This window comes from Conger conger, chromosome 7, assembly GCF_963514075.1.
Source record: "Conger conger chromosome 7, fConCon1.1, whole genome shotgun sequence".
Lineage (NCBI taxonomy): Eukaryota > Metazoa > Chordata > Actinopteri > Anguilliformes > Congridae > Conger > Conger conger.
The window spans coordinates 15,117,699-15,135,620 of NC_083766.1; the positions used below are offsets into that span (position 1 = coordinate 15,117,699).

A 17,922-nucleotide genomic window follows, 5' to 3' on the forward strand; every position below is an offset into this window, starting at 1 on the left:
CGTTGAGGACCATCAACGCAGTGGTCGGCCAAGGAAACTTAGTGCAGCAGGTGAAAGACACATCATGCTTACTTCCCTTCACAATCAGAAAATGTCAAGCAGTGCCATCAGCTCAGAATTGGCAGAAACCAATGGGACCCAGGTACTGTGCAGAGAAGTTTGGTCAGAAGTGGTCTTCATGGAAGAATTGCTGCCAAAAAGCCACACCTCCGACGTAGAAACAAGGACAAGCGACACAACTATGCACGAAAGCTATGCAGGTTCTCTGGACTGATGAGTCAAAATTTGAAATTTTTGGCTGGAGCAGAAGGCAGTTTGTTCACCGAAGGACTGGAGAGGTACAAGAATGTCTGCAGGCAACAGTGAAGCATGGTTGAGGTTCCTTGCAAGTTTGGGGCTGTATTTCTGGAAATGGAGTTGGGGATTTGGTCAGAATGAATGGTCTCCTCAATGCTGAGAAGTACAGGCAGATACTTATCCATCATGCAAAACCATCAGGGAGGCATGTGATTGGCCCCAAATGTATTCTGCAGCAGGACAACGACCCCACACATACAGCCAATGTCATTAAGAACTATCTTCAGCGTAAAGAAGAACAAGAAGTCCTGGAAGTGATGGCATGGCCCCCACAGAGCCCTGATCTCAACATCATCGGGTCTGTCTGGGATTACATGAAGAGACCGAAGCATTTGAGGCTGCCTAAATCCTGTGGCTAGTTATCCAACATGTTTGGAACAACCTACCTGCCGAATTCCATCAAACTGTGTGCAAGTATACCTAGAAGAATTGATGCTGTTTTGAAGGCAAAGGGTGGTCACACCAAATATTGATTTGATTTACATTTTTCTTCTGTTCATTCACTTCTTCTATTCATGCATTTTGTTAATTGATAAAAAATAACCATTAACATTTCTATTTCTAAGCATTCTTATTTTACAGCATTTTTTCACACCTGCCAAAAACGTTTGCACAGTACTGTAGATCCGAAGGCATTAGTTAAGGCAAATTAAAATTATTTGAGAGAAACCAGACAAGGATGCCGCAATTGTTATAGAACCTCTTGCATGTACAATACGGCTAATTAATGTATCAAAGGGATCGAAATTGGAACAACACAATTTCATTACATTACATTGCGTGGCATTTAGCAGACGCTCTTATCCAGAGCGACGTACAACAAAGTGCAAATCAAACAATGTATTTCAGTACATTCTGATGACATTCTATGTTTTTATTTATTTTTTATTTTTTTATCTGACCCTTTTCAATCTTTGAATGCTCTTTTACATCTGTTAGAAAAATATGGCTCCATCGCTGGATTTAAAATAAATTTGGCTAAACCTGAGATTATGCCCATTTCTAATTTTGTTACAAAACAGCTGGAAGATTTTAAGGACACATGTATCAATGAAATTTCTTACAGTGGATAATATACCTCACAGGTTAGAGAAGACATATAAATGGAATTATCCTCAAGTTTTATTTAAAGAGAAAATTATATCCAGAAGTGGAATAAGCTACCAATGTCAATCTTAGGAAGAGTATAATAGTAAAGATGAACATATTACCATAATGTAACCATTTATTTAACTATACCAAGAGCAGATACCAAGATTTTTATTTGATACATTTAAGACTTTATTTTGGAATATATTTGGAATAACAGTACTCCTAGGATTAAAATTAACCCCTTATATTAATCACCTCAGAAAGTAGGACTGGGTCTACCAAATTTGAAATTATATTACTGGGCTGTATATAATACAAATAAAATAAAATTGAATTGAATTATCGGATTGTGGCATCACTAAACAGCCTATAACACGCATGCATGTTATTCCGTGTTTACTGTTGGTCTCTTCAGAAGAAATGTATGGCTTGTGAGAACTGGGGACCCATCAACAAAAGATTACAGATGGTTTGTTTTGATTTTTAAATATTTATTTTATGACACACAAACTAGAATACAGACTCTCACTCTCTCCTAGGGAATATCTATATACAGTATATAACATACCCTTATCACCTTTGTTGTGAAGCATTAAAAAGACTATCTGATGTTATATTTTTCTCTTGTAGACTTTTATTGACTGTGTAGCATGCCCATTTCCTTTGAATCTTTTTTTATAAATGTATAAATCCAATTTGGAAACATGGAGCCTAAAAATAGCATCACTAAACAGCCTATAACACGCATGCATGTTATTCCGTGTTTACTGTTGGTCTCTTCAGAAGAAATGTATGGCTTGTGAGAACTGGGGACCCATCAACAAAAGATTACAGATGGTTTGTTTTGATTTTTAAATATTTATTTTATGACACACAAACTAGAATACAGACTCTCACTCTCTCCTAGGGAATATCTATATACAGTATATAACATACCCTTATCACCTTTGTTGTGAAGCATTAAAAAGACTATCTGATGTTATATTTTTCTCTTGTAGACTTTTATTGACTGTGTAGCATGCCCATTTCCTTTGAATCTTTTTTTATAAATGTATAAATCCAATTTGGAAACATGGAGCCTAAAAATAGCACACAAAGAATGAAATCTGCCAGAAAAAAGGGAAATAATGAGTATAGCTGAAGAATCACAGGCTGTGCAACAGTTAGTGTATGCTCATCTGCTGTGTATGTGGGTACATGGGATGACAGGGTCATCTAAAAGGGAACATTGTGGAATGACTAACAAGCTGAATGTCTCAACAGTGAGATCCTTGAACACAGGCTGTATTGTAATTATGCCTTACCAACCTGTACTCGACGTACAAACTTAAAATCCACAGGACAAAAGAGAAAACAAAAAAGAACAGAGATGAATGGCTCGGACAGGAGTCTGGCAGATAAGTAGCATTGGCACTGATCTTGTAAAACTACTTCAGGTTGTCAGTATTATTCGACAACTATCATTCAGCATTTTGTTTCCCCAACCAGTGACCCAAATCATATAATCTGGTTGAGTTGCATACATGTACACATTTTTGGCACCTCTTCCACTAAAATCAGTGGGAAAACATAAGACCTGCAATTTCAGGACATTACACTTTCAGAAATTATTATCCTGCATTGTTTGGGTGAATTTTGTGAGGGGTGAGTTTAAAATGACCCCAAACCACCTTCCAGCTACCAAAAAAGCATCTGCCAACTAATTATACAAAAAAGGTAATTTCTCAGAATTCTGCATATATTCTGAACATAAAACTTTTAAGGGCCCATAGGCTGTGTTGCATTTTTGTTGGAATTTGCCTTGAAAACAGTAAAACATATTTTAATTTGAAAAAAAAAAAAAAAAAACAGTACATAAACATATTAAACGATAACAGGGAAAACATGGAAACTGGGTTTAATCTGTAGTAACAAAAAATATGAATTTCAGACAGAGGTCAGCATAATTTTACACACCATCAATCCCAGAAGTGTTCATAACCCATCACTAACATACAATGTTGCTTAGAGTTCCTTATTTGAACTATGTGATCACAACAGAACCAAACAGCATGTAAATCTTGTGTCTCTAGCCTATTAATGCTTGGGCAAAAGAGGAGAAGCCAGAACTTTTAGTACAATTCCCATTTTCAGACATGGACAGGTAAATGGCCCTGCAGTCTTCAATCTCAGCCTTCCATAAAAAAAAGTCTATACAAAAAACATGTCAATAGCAGAGGTTGCACTAGTCAAAACAAATATTTGAATGAATAACAATTTACAAGTGAAAATGTTCAGCAGCATTAATAAATTCTACAAACAAATGATGTGCTGTCTTTTTGGCACATTATTAAAATGTCTTAACCTGAAAAAAGAACCATATAATCTTTCCTGTGTAAGTGAATCATGGGGTGAATAGACTATTAAAGAAGTTCATCCTACATTTTCAGACTGCAAAAAAAAGGTAGTGGAGGGACATGTACAAAACCTTTTTTTCTTTCTTTTTTAAAAAATGAAATTCCTCTGATAACATTCATCCAATGAGTCAAACATCTACTGTGTGAGATAGTGATTAAAAAAGAAAAAGAAAAATGTCTTAAAAAACCAACAACAAAAAATTCAAGAATGATGTAAGCTAGCAAATCACAAAGATCTACAATGCGCTCCATAATGTTTGGGACAAAGACCCATCATTTATTGTCTGCCTCTGTACTCCACAATCCAAGATTTGTAATTAAAAAAAGTAAATGAGTGATCAAGTTTACTATTGGGTTGCATATCCTTTGCATCCCATGACTTCCTGATATCTGTGACCCATCAACATCATAAGAGTCTGGAGATGTTATTTTCAGGTTGTCCTTCAAGCAATACTAAAACGCTTTGCATTTGAATGGATCTCTCTGGGAATTGGGGGGTGGGACTAGATTCAGCATGTAGACATGACTGCAGTAGATATGAAAGAAATTGTTTCTCCTGAATATCTTTCCATTGATTTGAACAGGAAAATTTGTCAGGAGAAACTATTGTTTTCATATCTACTGCATATCTGGCAGCAGCATGGTGGTTTGAGGCTCATTTAATACCTTGGACCCTTGATGACTTAAACCCAACAAATGTGTTGCATATTGTATCAGCATAATTTACAGCTGATTCTAGTCCCATCCCTCAATTCCCAGAGAGCCATTTAATTGCTAAGAGTTTTAGTATTGCTTGCAAGACAACCTGAAAATAAGACATCCAGACTTTGATGATGTTGATAAGTCACAGATATCAGGAAGTCACGGCATGCAAAGGATATGCAACAAAATACCAAACATGTCTGCTTGCACTTGCATAACATTGATGTGTCCCAAACATTATGGTGTCCTGAAATGGGAGGACTGTGTATAAAGAATGTTGTTATTTCAACATGGTGAAACCAAAATGTATAAAAAATTCCCTTTATTAAAATCTGACAATGTGCACTTTAACCACATGTGATTAATCTCAAAGTGTGGGGTACAGAGGCAAAAAATAAATGAGGGGTCTTTGTCCCAAACATTATGGAGTGCCCTGTATGTTCCAAAATAAATACTGTTTTTTTTGTTTGTTTGTTTTTTTCCCTTAAAAGGCCTGGTTTGACTTACTCTTGTTCAGGATGGCCTTTGCTTCTTACAAGCACTTTGAAAATGGACAATATTCTCTTTAATGGGCATGCAGTCCACAGGAAAACAGTCAGCAGACCCAGTCTCATTTGTTAGGGGCAGTCCATATTCCATATCCATTCAGTTGTTGGACTCTCTGTTTAAGAGGGTAATCGTACCATCCATTTGAGCCTGGATGACACCAAGTACTTTGAGCAGTTGGTGGTCAGTATGAACCTACCCCCTCCGTTTATGCCACATAGTTGTACTGATTGGGATTCTCCTTGTCACGCTCCATGTAGTCCCGGTCAATGAGCGACTCTATTCTCTTCTTTAGGTCAGCAGGCTGCCATACATTTGAAAAATAAGAAAATGAACATCCACGAAAGCCAAGTTATGACCTTGACACACTGTTTTAGGTTTTGACTGCAATTTGAGACAAGCAAATAGTAAACATGTTATCCCCCACCATTGATGTACGGTCACCACCTCCAATTTCATTGGGTGTGGGGGACAATTACTTCACCCCTGACATTGGTAGTACAAATACAGTTAAGCAAAGCTTTTTATGGAGAAAAAGTAGACTATTCATGGCTCGACAGTGTTTCACTCGCATTTGCTGTAAACTAAAATTAATTACCATTTTGTATACACGGCAATGTAAACGGGTCCATGTAAACAGGGTTAGTGTGTCAAATATGCAATACTAGACTACTTTTTCATGGTACTGTGTAGATAATAGATAAATTAGTCTGTAATAAATATGACCGACCCAGTAATTAAGCAACTTATGAACAATTAACGCAGTAATTTATGTCAGCAGTCAGATGGACTAACAGGACCAATGATTCACACAACAGATGCTTTAAGCTCACCTTGACTGGGAATTTCAGCTGGTTATACACCTCAGAGACCAGCAAGTTGTGGCTCAGCGTCTTCCTCATCTTCATAATCCGCACAATGGCTGCATCTATCTGGTACTGCCGGTCCTGGAAGACGCGTTCCGTGGTGCTGGCCTGCTCCTCCACCTGCAAAAAAACCCCCATCAGGTTGGAGAATGGCACATATACACTCACTGAGCACTTTATTATTTATTTTATTACACCTACTTATTCATGCGATTATCTAATCAGCCAATTGTGCAGCAGCAGTGCAATGCATACAATCATGTAGATATGGGTCAGGAGCTTCAGGTAATGTTCACATCAACCAGCAGAATAGGGAAAAATTTTTATCTAAGTGACTTTGACCGTGGAATGATTGTTGGTGACAGACAGGGTGTTTTGAGTATCTCAGAATCTGCTGATCACCTGGGATCTTCACACTAGTCTCTAGTTTGGTGCACAAAACTAAAAAAATCCAGTGGGCAGCAGTTCTTCAAACAGAACAGTGGGATGTAGAAGAGCATGTCTGAACATACAACGCATCACAACTCTTAACTTCTACAGCAGTAAAAGTCTAAAAACTAAGTCTAATAGATACCTAATAAAGTGCTCGGCGAGTGTATATAAGGGATAATACCCTATGACCGAGTCAGTTTTGAGGAAATTACTGCCTGACAGGGTGGTGCTACTGCAGAGGGCCACACTCCACCCTGAAGGGCAGCCATTTCCTCATAACTTACTCGTTCATAGGGTATTATCCTGCTTATACCACAGCTAACTTGCCAAAGTACTGTAGCTATGGCAATTTTTAGCTTTTTAGCTTAGAAACAAATGTATTCATTGAAACACAATCATATCGGGAGAAAATAAATAGTCCCTGTTGCTGTTCACTAGCTCACCATTGCTGAAAGAATCTGAGTATCTGAGTATCTGAGTTTTACAGTACTGTCGCCGTCATGTCTTATTGCAGCCAGTCCCGCAAAACAGTGTTTGTGCCTCTTTCCATGTTGTTTTCGGACTGTCTAGCCATTCTGCTGCGGCCCATGAACACTTTGTTCAGGTGTTTGTGCATAAATATGTTTACAGGGCACTAAATACATGTGTGAAGTTTTATACAATAGTACTGTTTAAAACTATGAAAAATGCTAAATTTTAAAGGGCCTATCTGCTTGGAGCCGGTTCATTTTTAAATCATTGAAGCTCAATGTCTCAAAACTACTCAGAACGCAGATAGAACCTAATTCTCACGATATGTAGCTTATAGTAACATATTCATTCATCAACAGGTCGGCTGTGATAACCAGACTACTTCTATGAATTAGAAATGCTTTGCATGGTAGTGTATGTACCGCGCATTGATATTTGTTGGATATTTTATTTTAGCTGTGAAAAGACAACTGGGACAACTGCCTGATGCTTGGAGCAGGGTCTTTGAGTGGGTGACAGAGCAAGGGAAAGCAAACAATATGAGAGAGGAAGAGAGAGAGATAGAGGGGAAGCATACCGTTTCTTTCATCTGGATCTGGTTGATCTTTATCCTGAAGAGCTTATGTCTGAAGTCATCGTTGCACGAGAATTTGTCGCCATCCTCCACATCTTTGCTCTTTGGGACTTTGGACAGGACTCGGGCCTTTCCACAAGCCAGGGACTGCAAGGTCCGCCGCAGCTCACTGTCTTCTGCATGTAAATGTATGCAAATGCACACACACACACACACACACACACAGGTTACGTACTGTCCTGGCCCAACATGGCTTCAGAATTCATACAAGTAAATAGCTGGAAAAACACAGAGACTCTAGCTGTAGGTTAGGCTCAGTCAAGCAATCTCCCATGATGGTTTCATTTTGCTTGCAAAAAATGAACAGTTTGGGGAGAATTACACTGCGAGTAAAGAAATTACAGACGACTAGCCAACTTCTGTAAAATGTAAGGAAATATTGATGTTGCAACTGTAATGCAAATCTTTTTTGCATCCAGAACCACCAGGCGCGCCACATAGGTTCTGCAAATGTCTGCAGAGGTCAAAGTAGAACGTGCCCTTTTTTTTCAGGTGTGATGGGTGATACCACATTTCCCCTTTATATATCCTTGCTGACCCAAGAAGCAGAATAGCTGTATCTCAGGGGCTAATGGGGAAAATATGCAACAGTAAACCTAACCTTTTTGAAGCAGCGTACCACACCAGTCTACAGATCAATTCTGGCATCAATGTTCAACCTACATCAGTCTACTCCAAAACATTCCCCCTGACCCAAGTGCTGGGCACAGCAATTATTTTTTACATGTTTGCTCGGATGATGTAACAAGCTGTCAACCACATCTTCTGTCAGCATAATGTCCACAGTGACTGAGAGATTATGGTCTGTTCAGTGGATATAAATGTTCTATGGTTAACAAAAGTCTAAAGGGTCTTTCTTGCACATTAAAAACTTGAGCAGTGTCACAAAGCAGTCTTTCAGGTAAAGCAAAAGTAGTTAAAAAACATACATGCATGAATACACATATATACATGTATATACCAACCTATTCCTGTTGCCTGTTTAATTTCCTCCAAGCTGAATTCCTCTCCTTCGTTAAACATAAGAAGCACCAATGTCTGGAACAGGGACACCTGAAGCTCTTTTCTCCCCTATACAAGTAAAAGGACAAAAGCTAATTAATGCATGACTACTACAGCCTTCATTTCCCACAATAAAGTAAGATACAGATCTTCAATAAGATATTCGTTTATTATGTTTCCTTTACAAAACAAAAAGAATACCTCCTTAAATTCAGCTTTCAAGACACAGTGCCCCAATGTTGACTGCCACTGCAGTTTCCGCCCGCTGTGCTTCCCAAGATAAAAGCTCTTGAAAATCTCTTGTAGCTTCACCATCTGGGAAACCAAAATAGAAACGTCAATGCCTTACGAAACAGACGGGGGTCACCGCAGTCCAAGTGGCGTTCTACCAACCGAACACTGACCTCTGGAGGTAAATGCACTTCCATAGGCACATAGGTTGGCCAGTAACCCATGGTGAGAATGTTCACCGTCAATTCAATGTTGCCAGGGATGTTCTGACATTGCATATGCTGGAGAGGGGAGAGAGACATTTCTTACTTTAGTCACCTGAAAATAATGACTGTGATAAAATGTAACATGTGAACAACAGAATCCAGAGTATAGCACATGGACAGCTGTCACTACAAGTCAGCCTTTCATTTTCAGTTTGAAAAAAAGTCTCAGAAGTAATTGCTGCAAAGATACATTTTCTTCTGAGACATTTCATTTACTTGAATCTGCTCGACATGTTCTATAAAGCTGTGCAAAAGAAACGTGGGGAGTTCATATAATAAACAAGCTAATTCTAGTTTCCATACTATGTTACCTGTTTGAACTGCACCATTATGTCCTTGGACAGCTCCATGTCCTTGAACATACCTTCCAGTTTGCTGGTGAAGGCTGCGCCACATTCTGCCAGCATAAAACAAGTAACGGGTGTCAATATAAAAGACGTGAACAGACTTTCAGCTGATGACAATTTGTAATGAGAACATGCAGGTTACGACTGTGCTGTTCTAGCTTCTAAAAATGTACTCCACAGGAGGTATATGAAACACTGGACCAACACAACTGATTTTAAATCGCAAAAGGCAGTTAAATTTCACACTGACCATGCTTCAGTTTAGACAGCATGGATTTCTCTGCATCCACAGACGCACTTTTCCCCACCAGCAGCCTTTTTGCCAGATCCTTCTTGTAAAAGGCCTCAAAAACATCTTTCCCTGTAAAACATGATTACAACAATAAAGCCTATGTAAATTGACAACTGAGACCAGAATGAGAAATCAACGGTTTTACCACAAGACTGGAGCTGGAGCGCCTCACCGTAAATAAACCGGAATATGATCATGATTTTGTCCAGCATCTTCTCCAATTCCTCGTCTGTGGCCTCCTTATTGCCAGCTCTCAACTTTGAATCCACATATTTGGCTGTAAAAACAACATCCTAGATGAGTTCTCCACTAGCTGTACATGCAGTTTGCCAGGGGGCAGGAATAACTGCCCAAAATTCGCTGCTCTCCTTGACCCAATCAGTAGGGATGTCCCGATCCAATCCATGGATCGGTATTGGCTCCTGATACCACCATATTTTAAGCAACCCATCGGCCTGACCTAAATTAAATCCTTTCTGACACTACAGTACTCAATGTGCATATCAATTCTAGCAAAGCTTCACCTTCATATTTTCTGCCAGTTTACACCAGTTGCTGGATGCACCATCACTGCTGTAAACAAGCACTATCCGTCGGCCATCGTGAATGAGACTATTGTTTATGAGATGAGTTGCCATCTACTATGCTGTCTGCTGTGTGGAACTTTTACAAAGTGGAATCCGAAAGCAGCACTAAGGTAACCAGTGTTTCAAGGGGCAAAAGTACCGCAGCTTCCTACAATACAATTAATTTTATAAAGCATTTGAAGAAACATCAAAGGCGTATGCTAAAGTTTCATAGTTCACTAAAAAGAGAGCAGCTAAGCAGAAATCATTGGAGGATGGTTTTAAAAGACGGGAAATGTGTCCACAAGAAAGTGAAAAGTCCAAAAATATATTTAAATAAATAAATAAGAGAGATGATAATACAATGGATTATGTTAAAGGGATATTTCATATTGGGGCATTCCTTCAGAAATCGATCACATTCTGACATCACCTTTTAAGATTTGAATGATTTTTTTTAATACATGTTAACCTATATGAGAAAGAGCTAGAATGTGGTTTAGTTAACCAGAATGACCAACCATTCAGGAGACAGGAGACCCTTGAACGATATTGGACCCCCCACCTTACCTAAAGACACATATCTTCTTCAAAAATAAACATAACAGTATGGTTCTCTTATTAATGGAAAGCTTATCAAGGTTATCCAGAATTACAATACTTTTGATCCAAAAAAGGAGGTGGGTTTTTTTGTTCTTTGTCCCAGGTTGTAGCAGCTATAGCTCTCCATGTTCTTGAGGACAATCACTTCATTGAAATAAAACTTTTGGCCAGATACAAAAAACCTGGATCAGGACATCCCTACCAATTAGTTAGAGACAATCGCAGTGTTACAGAAAATACTGGGGAGAAATACTTGCCAATGAGTTCAGCTGGTTTGTTTGGCCTTTTGTTGATGAAGGTCTCAAAGGCCTCCTTCATTGCATTGACAAACTTTTCATTCTTCAGGAAGCAAATGTCAATGATATGATCCACCTTATCCTTGAAGTCCAACAGCTCCTGCACCATAGTCTTATCCTTCTCTGGGTTGATGACTATTGTGCTTCCAAAGGCCTGTAAAACATGAAAAAAAAAAAACTCAGTCTCTACTGACAATAAAAGTAACTTTACTTTAAAAAATATAAAAAACACCCAGGCAAAAAAACACCCAGGCAAAAAAAATGCAGATAGTAGTACAAGTTCTTTGTAGTATCCACTGTGTGTTCATAAAAATAAAAAAATGCCAATCACGCATACAATGCCTCTCCTAATTTTCTGTTGATGAGAGGTTTCACATAACATTCTCCCCATTGTTACAAATAATAGAACCATACAAGTCTGTCTGTTACCTGTCCTTGGTTTGAAACAGGTCTCCTCAAGCCAGAACACTCAATTCATGAGGAACCAGCATTGCTTTCCCAAAGTCTTTTGAAGCACAGGAATCCCAAGCCTACCTTGATGTACTCAATCCAATGCTGCAGAAGAACCTGCACGCCCCCTCGCACACGGCTGAAGAGCTGATACAACAGAGACAGGTCCTGGATTCTGTTCTCATCCAGGAGGTGATTCAAACCTGAACGCAGCAACACAGGGAAGACATGCAAATGCCACACGTCAAGGGGCAACCATTTTACATGTCACTGTAGTTTAGCCTAAAACATTCCTACAAGGGTAGTGGCAAATACAGGCCCCTCCAAATGTATTGGAACAGCAAGGTCAATTCCTTTGTTTTTGCTAAACACTGAAGAGACTTCAGTTTGAGGTCAAAATATGTACATCAGACAGATCAGAATTTCAGCTTTTATGTCCTGGTATTTTAATCAAATATTAAGTGTTACTTACTTTCATTTAGTAAATACTCTGTTCCAATACTTTTTCTCACCTAAAAAAAATTGGTGGTCTGATACCAAAGGTAGTTTAACACATCTAGGTGTAAATACCAGGAAGTCTGAAATTCTGAACTTGTCTCGTGTTCATCATTTTATCTCAACCGCAAATGTATCCAGTATATTACAAAAACAAAGGAATTGGCCTTGCTGTTCCAATACTTTTGAAAGGAAATGTATACTATGCTAACCTGATCAACAACTTTGCAATACAATGACCTCATTTATTTTAAGGAAATACCTTTCTGTAGAGTTGCTGTCAGATGTTCACCCAGCAACTGCTTTTCCACGGTGGCAATGAGAGGTTTCCTACAAGACAATAAGAGACAGTTAACCACACCAATTGTGACAAAGCTAGTAATTAATCTGCTCTGTTCAAACATTTAAAAAAGATTCTGCAGACAAATAATCAGCACAGACTTCTAATGCATATGTTCTCATTTTTATCAAGAAACTCACTGTGTGCTCTGGTCTAAATATGTGATCACCCTATCAGCTTCTTCTTCCAAGCGTTTGTTTACGTGATGGAGATACTCGGGAACCTACAGAGGAATGAGGGGATTATTCATGGACTGTGGCAGCAGGAGCAGGGATAAAGCAGCCACAAAGTTCCCTCTTCCCCGAAGGCCCATAAATCACCTCTCTCTCTTGCATCAACCTCTGTCCCTCTGCTGCATACAACCGGTTGGTCTCTTCCAGAAACCGCTGTTCAAACGAGTCCTGATAAATCTACCGGGGCGAGAATCTTTCATTAGTCAGAGAATTCTCAAGCGAGGCTAAAATTAACACTTTGACCTGCACTGATGGTACAAATCAGAACTTAATTTTTTACTCTTTCTGGTAGGTTCCATTCCCAAAGGAAGCCACTGATCTCCCAATCTCTGAAGGTTTGCTTTACTTAAGTACAACGTGAAGCTTTTCCTTCAACCTCAAATGAACGCGTAAGGCTTCATACGTAATCGGATTGCCCTGCAAGCAATACATAAATAAAATACAATTATAAATACAGGAGGGCATCCTCTAAATGAAAATCAATTAATGTAAATTGACAACAACATCAACACTGTGTTTCTGCTCAGAAGACACTGCTGCGACGCATACTGTCTGGTGTAGCAGATCCAGACCTGTCAAGCTGTGGGGGAGTGTTTGAGAGTTCCTGACTGAGTCAGAGGCTAGGTCGTCTGGGGAGGCACACCTGCAGGTCAGAGAGCATGCTCAGGAGACTGCGCAGCAGGCTGCGGTCGATGGCCTCGCCGTTCCGCTCCCTCTCGATGAGGAGCAGGATCCCGTCGATGGTCTTGTTCTGCACCTTCTGGTCGCTGATGATGTAGAACCTGAACAGCTCCAGGCCCATGTCCCTGAGGATAGGTGCTGCAACATTAGTGCTGGTCAGAAAGCCAAGCGCTACAGAGCTACACAGCCGCCACATACAACACTTCCGAAACTCCATGTCCACAACATATTCTGGCTGCATGGGTTCCTACTTTGTAGGCTGCTCTGGATAACATAATATAATGTAAATGAAATGTAAACTGGATGTTAGCTCTACTATTACAAATGGATAAGGGATGTTAAACTCCCTCTCTTTTGAGTTCCAAGGAAGGGAAGGTAGAATACATTTTATTTCTGTCAAATTATCAAATACAGATAAATATGCTCAAAATGCATGTAAATGCATGTAAATATTAATAACATACACCATACAGCATTTTATTCAAACAGATATAACTTACCAGATAGATGGCAGCATTGAATTTTGTAAAACATACGTTCGATCCAAAAATAAAAAGATACTTCTTATCATGATCTGCAAAAACAACAAATGGTAATATTAACAGCGAAATAGCAACTTAGACCCAGCAAAATAAAACACCTCTGGGATGGCTAGATAAGAGACATTTGGCCAAATGATTGCAAACAATTTAAGTACAATGAGTAGTTTAGGTAATATTCACTTCTACAATATCAAAAAAAGAAAGAGAAACAACCATCTGAGCAAATGCCTTTCCAATTTATTTTTTCCATTTTGTAGTGATATGAGTACAGAATGTCAAGATTCAGTAACTAAGCTTACCATTTGTCTGCAGTGATCTTGCCAGCATTTGTCTATCTTCTTTAAGAAGAGGACACTGTCTAGTGCCTCTGTAAAGACAGAGTTAAGAAAACAAACACAGAAGCACTGCATCTATTCTATCTAGTGAACAGATCAGCTTCAGAACCCTGTCAGTACAATCATTCCCCATCTACACTGCTTCTGTTCCTTCCATTGGAAATGCTAACAAATTTCAGATTCCCTATTGTACGTTTGCTGGGAAAATGATGGTGTGTCTCGGGGCTTCATTCTCTGGGTAGGACCACTCTTTGCCACCAGAACAGCCGGAATTCTTTGTGGCATGGATTAGACTGGTCCTGGAAACTTCTTTCGAGATTCTAGTCCATGTTCACCTGATAGCATCACGCACTTGCTGCAAATTTGTCAGCTATGAATCTCCCTTCAACGACATGCCAAAAGTGCTCTATTGATTGAGATCTGCTTACTGTGGAGGCCACGGGACTACATTAAACTCATTGTCATGCTCTTGGAACCAGCTTAAGATGATGTGTTTTTTGTGACATGGCTGCTTTGTTAACCTGCTGGAGGTAGCCATAAGAAGAATAGACTGTGTCCATAAAGGGATGGCACATGGTCACCAACAACGCTGGTAGGCTGTGGCATTTAAACAATGCTTGGTTTGTATTACGGGGCCCAATGTGTCCCACAAAAACATTACCCACACCACTGCAGCACTGCCTTCGGCCTGAACCATTGACACAAGGCTGGACGGATCCATGGATAAATTCTGACCCTACCATCTGCATGTCACAGAAGAAATCAAGATTCGTCAGACCCGTTTTTTTTTTTCAGATCTTCCAACTGTCCAGTTTTGGTGTGCCTGTGCCCACTGTAGCCTCAGCTTCCTTTTCTTCGCTGACCACAGTGGAACCACACACACTCAGTGACCACTTTATTATCTACACCTGTATACAAGCTTGCTAATGCAAGTATCTAATCAGCCAATCACTTGGCAACAACTCATTGCATAAAAGCATGCAACAAGGTCAAGAGGTTCAGCTGTTGTTCAGACCAAACATCAGAATGGAGAAGAAATGTGATACAAGTGACTTTGACCATGGAATGATTGTTGGTGCCAGGCGGGGTGTTTGAGTGTCTCAGAAACTGCTGATCTCCTCGGATTTTCACCCACAAGTTGCAACAGTCCATAGTTTTGGAGAGGTCAAAGGATGACTAGCCAGACTGGTTCAAGCTGACAGGAAGGTGACAGTAACTGAAATAACCAACGTTACAACAGTAGTATGCAGAAGAGAATCTTTGAACACACAACACGTTGAACCTTGAAGTCAGATGGGCTACAGCAGCAGAAGACCACACTGGGTTCACTTTTGTCAGATAAGAACAGGTATGGGGATGGTGATGCTATCATGTCAGCATGGACAAGAATCTCTAATGACAGATTTCAGTTTTAGATTTTTTTTTATGTGCAAAAAATTATAAAAACATGTTTTCACTTTGTCATTATGGGTTACTGCATGTAGATTGATAGGCAAAATGGCTATTTTATCCATTTAAAATTAAATCTACAACATAATGAAGTGTGCAAAATTTTTTTACATTTGTTAATTATTTATATCTTCAGAAAGTAAGTACTGAACTTGGAATGTCCCAGCACACAAACACAGAAGGATATTCTCTGAACTGATGAATTTGGGCCTTAATGTGGTCTTCACACACCACCCGCAGCTGCTTATAAAGCTTTGCAGATATCTTATGTGAGCAGAGATTTTCAACAGCCTATTGTACAGGAGAAAAGAGGCAGAATTATTAAGAACACTTGCAATATCGTAACATTTATAATAAGATACATAAGACATTGGATAACATGTTATGTAAAGTTGTAGAAAACAAAATCAATAACGGAGCAATGGTGCAACCGTGGTCTTTTGGATCATCAAGATGTGAGGCTTCAATAAGATCAAATGTAACAATTTCTATACTAAAAGTTGAGAAAAAAAGTTTGGTTAGCATGGACAAGTAGAGAGTAGAGGATAGAATACAATTGGCATACAATTCCAGTAGGAACATTGCCGTTCTTTATAGAGAATAAAAGAAACATACAGCCACAATGCCCTGGTCATTTTGATCCCAGTAGCTGGTTTCTGTTTTTCTTCCCGTCATTAGAAAGGGATCAGAGTTATTTTATTTGAATGGTCTTCCCCACGGTTGTGGGATGTGGGGGAAGGTTACACAACAAAACAGGTAAAGGGTAATACCGGAGCAGGAAAATACGGGTTCTAACTTGACTGGCATGAGGGGATGAGAGAGAACGGCTGATCGAGTGATCAAAACATAAGGGAGGTTATGCACTGCGACCTGTTACCTGATAGAGCTCTTCGAGATTATACTTGATTGAGGTGCTGTTCTGAATGGCCTCCACTGCCTCTTTCAATTTCTGCCATGTTTCGTCTGTATAGTTCTCTGGCAACTTCGGCTTTTCTGGAAATTGGAGAGCCAAATGTATTTGCGTAGCCTTATTCAAAAATCAGTAGGCTACTAAGGACCAACTAGGTTTCTTGTTTATTTTCCATACACGCAGGGAAGATCAAATTCGACACTATAACGTTGGTTACCACATCCACCTTCATTGTACACTAAAATGAAATGTTATTGGGAACTCACAAGCATTTTAGTTCTCAAACAAGTTCAACATGTGTTCTGAGGCAGTTCATTTTTGACAGGGAACGTTAAGTTAACATAACCGGACAGCTAGCGTGACGCTTTTCAGCCAATAAGCTGTACACTGGAAATAACAGGACGGACAATGTTTAACTAGCTCGCTAGGCAACAACTGAGTAGCTGTAGCCTAACGTTAGCTAACGTTACTCCGTAATCGATACAAAACGTTAGCATACATTAACTTAACTCACGTTAGCTAGCTTGCTATTCAACCATCTCTCAACAGGCTGCCAATGTGACAAGTAGTGAAACAAGAAAAGCCAGTGTTAGCTAATTAGATAACTCGTAAGCAGTAAGTTCGTTAACTGTTATTAATATTACAATTAGGATAACAAAGTGTGGGCCAACTTACCTTTGAAGTTCTTGATAACTAGTTTTCTTGCAGCACCGGGTTTGCTGTTGTTCGAAAAGGTAGTGGAACCGACAGTTTTCGTAAGTCCATTAGCGTGGTGCCCGACACCAGCGGCCAAGAAAACGTTTTTAGTCTTGTTTGAAGACGACGCACTGGACGATTCCTCAGCCATTTTTACATCCAGTCCAATGAAATCTACCGAGTCCTCGAACCTTAACTTCTTCTGACTGAGATGCGAAGAGGAAGTGCCAGAGGAAGAAGAGATGTTGCTAAAAATTTTCGTGGGAAATGAAGAAACTGAACCAAAGTCGTCCTTCTCGGAGCTGCTTATTTTCCTCTTTTTGGACGCTGAATTGTTACTGCTGTCGTTATTACCATCAGAAGCTGCTGGTCTAACCTCCTGAGCTGGCGGTCGGGGATTAGGGGAAGATAAACCTGTTGGAAACATGAAAATGTTTACAAAATCAATTAGCTAGTCTATTAATGCTAAGAGCCTCAAGGCTAATGGCCCCCTATTTGTTTCATATAGCCAAGTCCCTGACAAATATAATCGTCTACGTCTCTTATAAATTGGAAACAGACAATAAAATTAAACTACAGCTCCACTCTCTTTCTTGTTATTGGCAGAAAAAAGATGGCGGAATATTACTTCCTACTGACAACTACCATGTTCATTACGTTGTGAAGAGTTTCATTATACTTAATGTGTCAAC

General features: G+C 39.4%; 1 protein-coding gene across 1 annotated transcript; it reads right to left on the minus strand.

Annotated features, from left to right (window-relative positions):
* Positions 1-2,287: 2,287 nt before the first annotated feature.
* On the minus strand, positions 2,288-17,856 carry LOC133133680 (cullin-4B-like). The gene is made up of 20 exons (XM_061249827.1): positions 17,210-17,856; positions 16,502-16,617; positions 15,811-15,915; positions 14,140-14,208; positions 13,799-13,872; positions 13,261-13,423; positions 12,705-12,794; positions 12,525-12,607; positions 12,307-12,374; positions 11,634-11,752; positions 11,061-11,253; positions 9,807-9,911; positions 9,593-9,703; positions 9,307-9,392; positions 8,903-9,010; positions 8,700-8,813; positions 8,462-8,567; positions 7,440-7,612; positions 5,927-6,079; positions 2,288-5,397 (listed from the first exon to the last, which is right to left on the minus strand). The coding sequence occupies exons 1-20, from the start codon at positions 17,655-17,657 to the stop codon at positions 5,302-5,304; spliced, it is 2,580 nt and encodes an 859-aa protein (XP_061105811.1). The 5' UTR covers positions 17,658-17,856; the 3' UTR covers positions 2,288-5,301.
* Between the last annotated feature and the right edge of the window lie 66 nt (positions 17,857-17,922).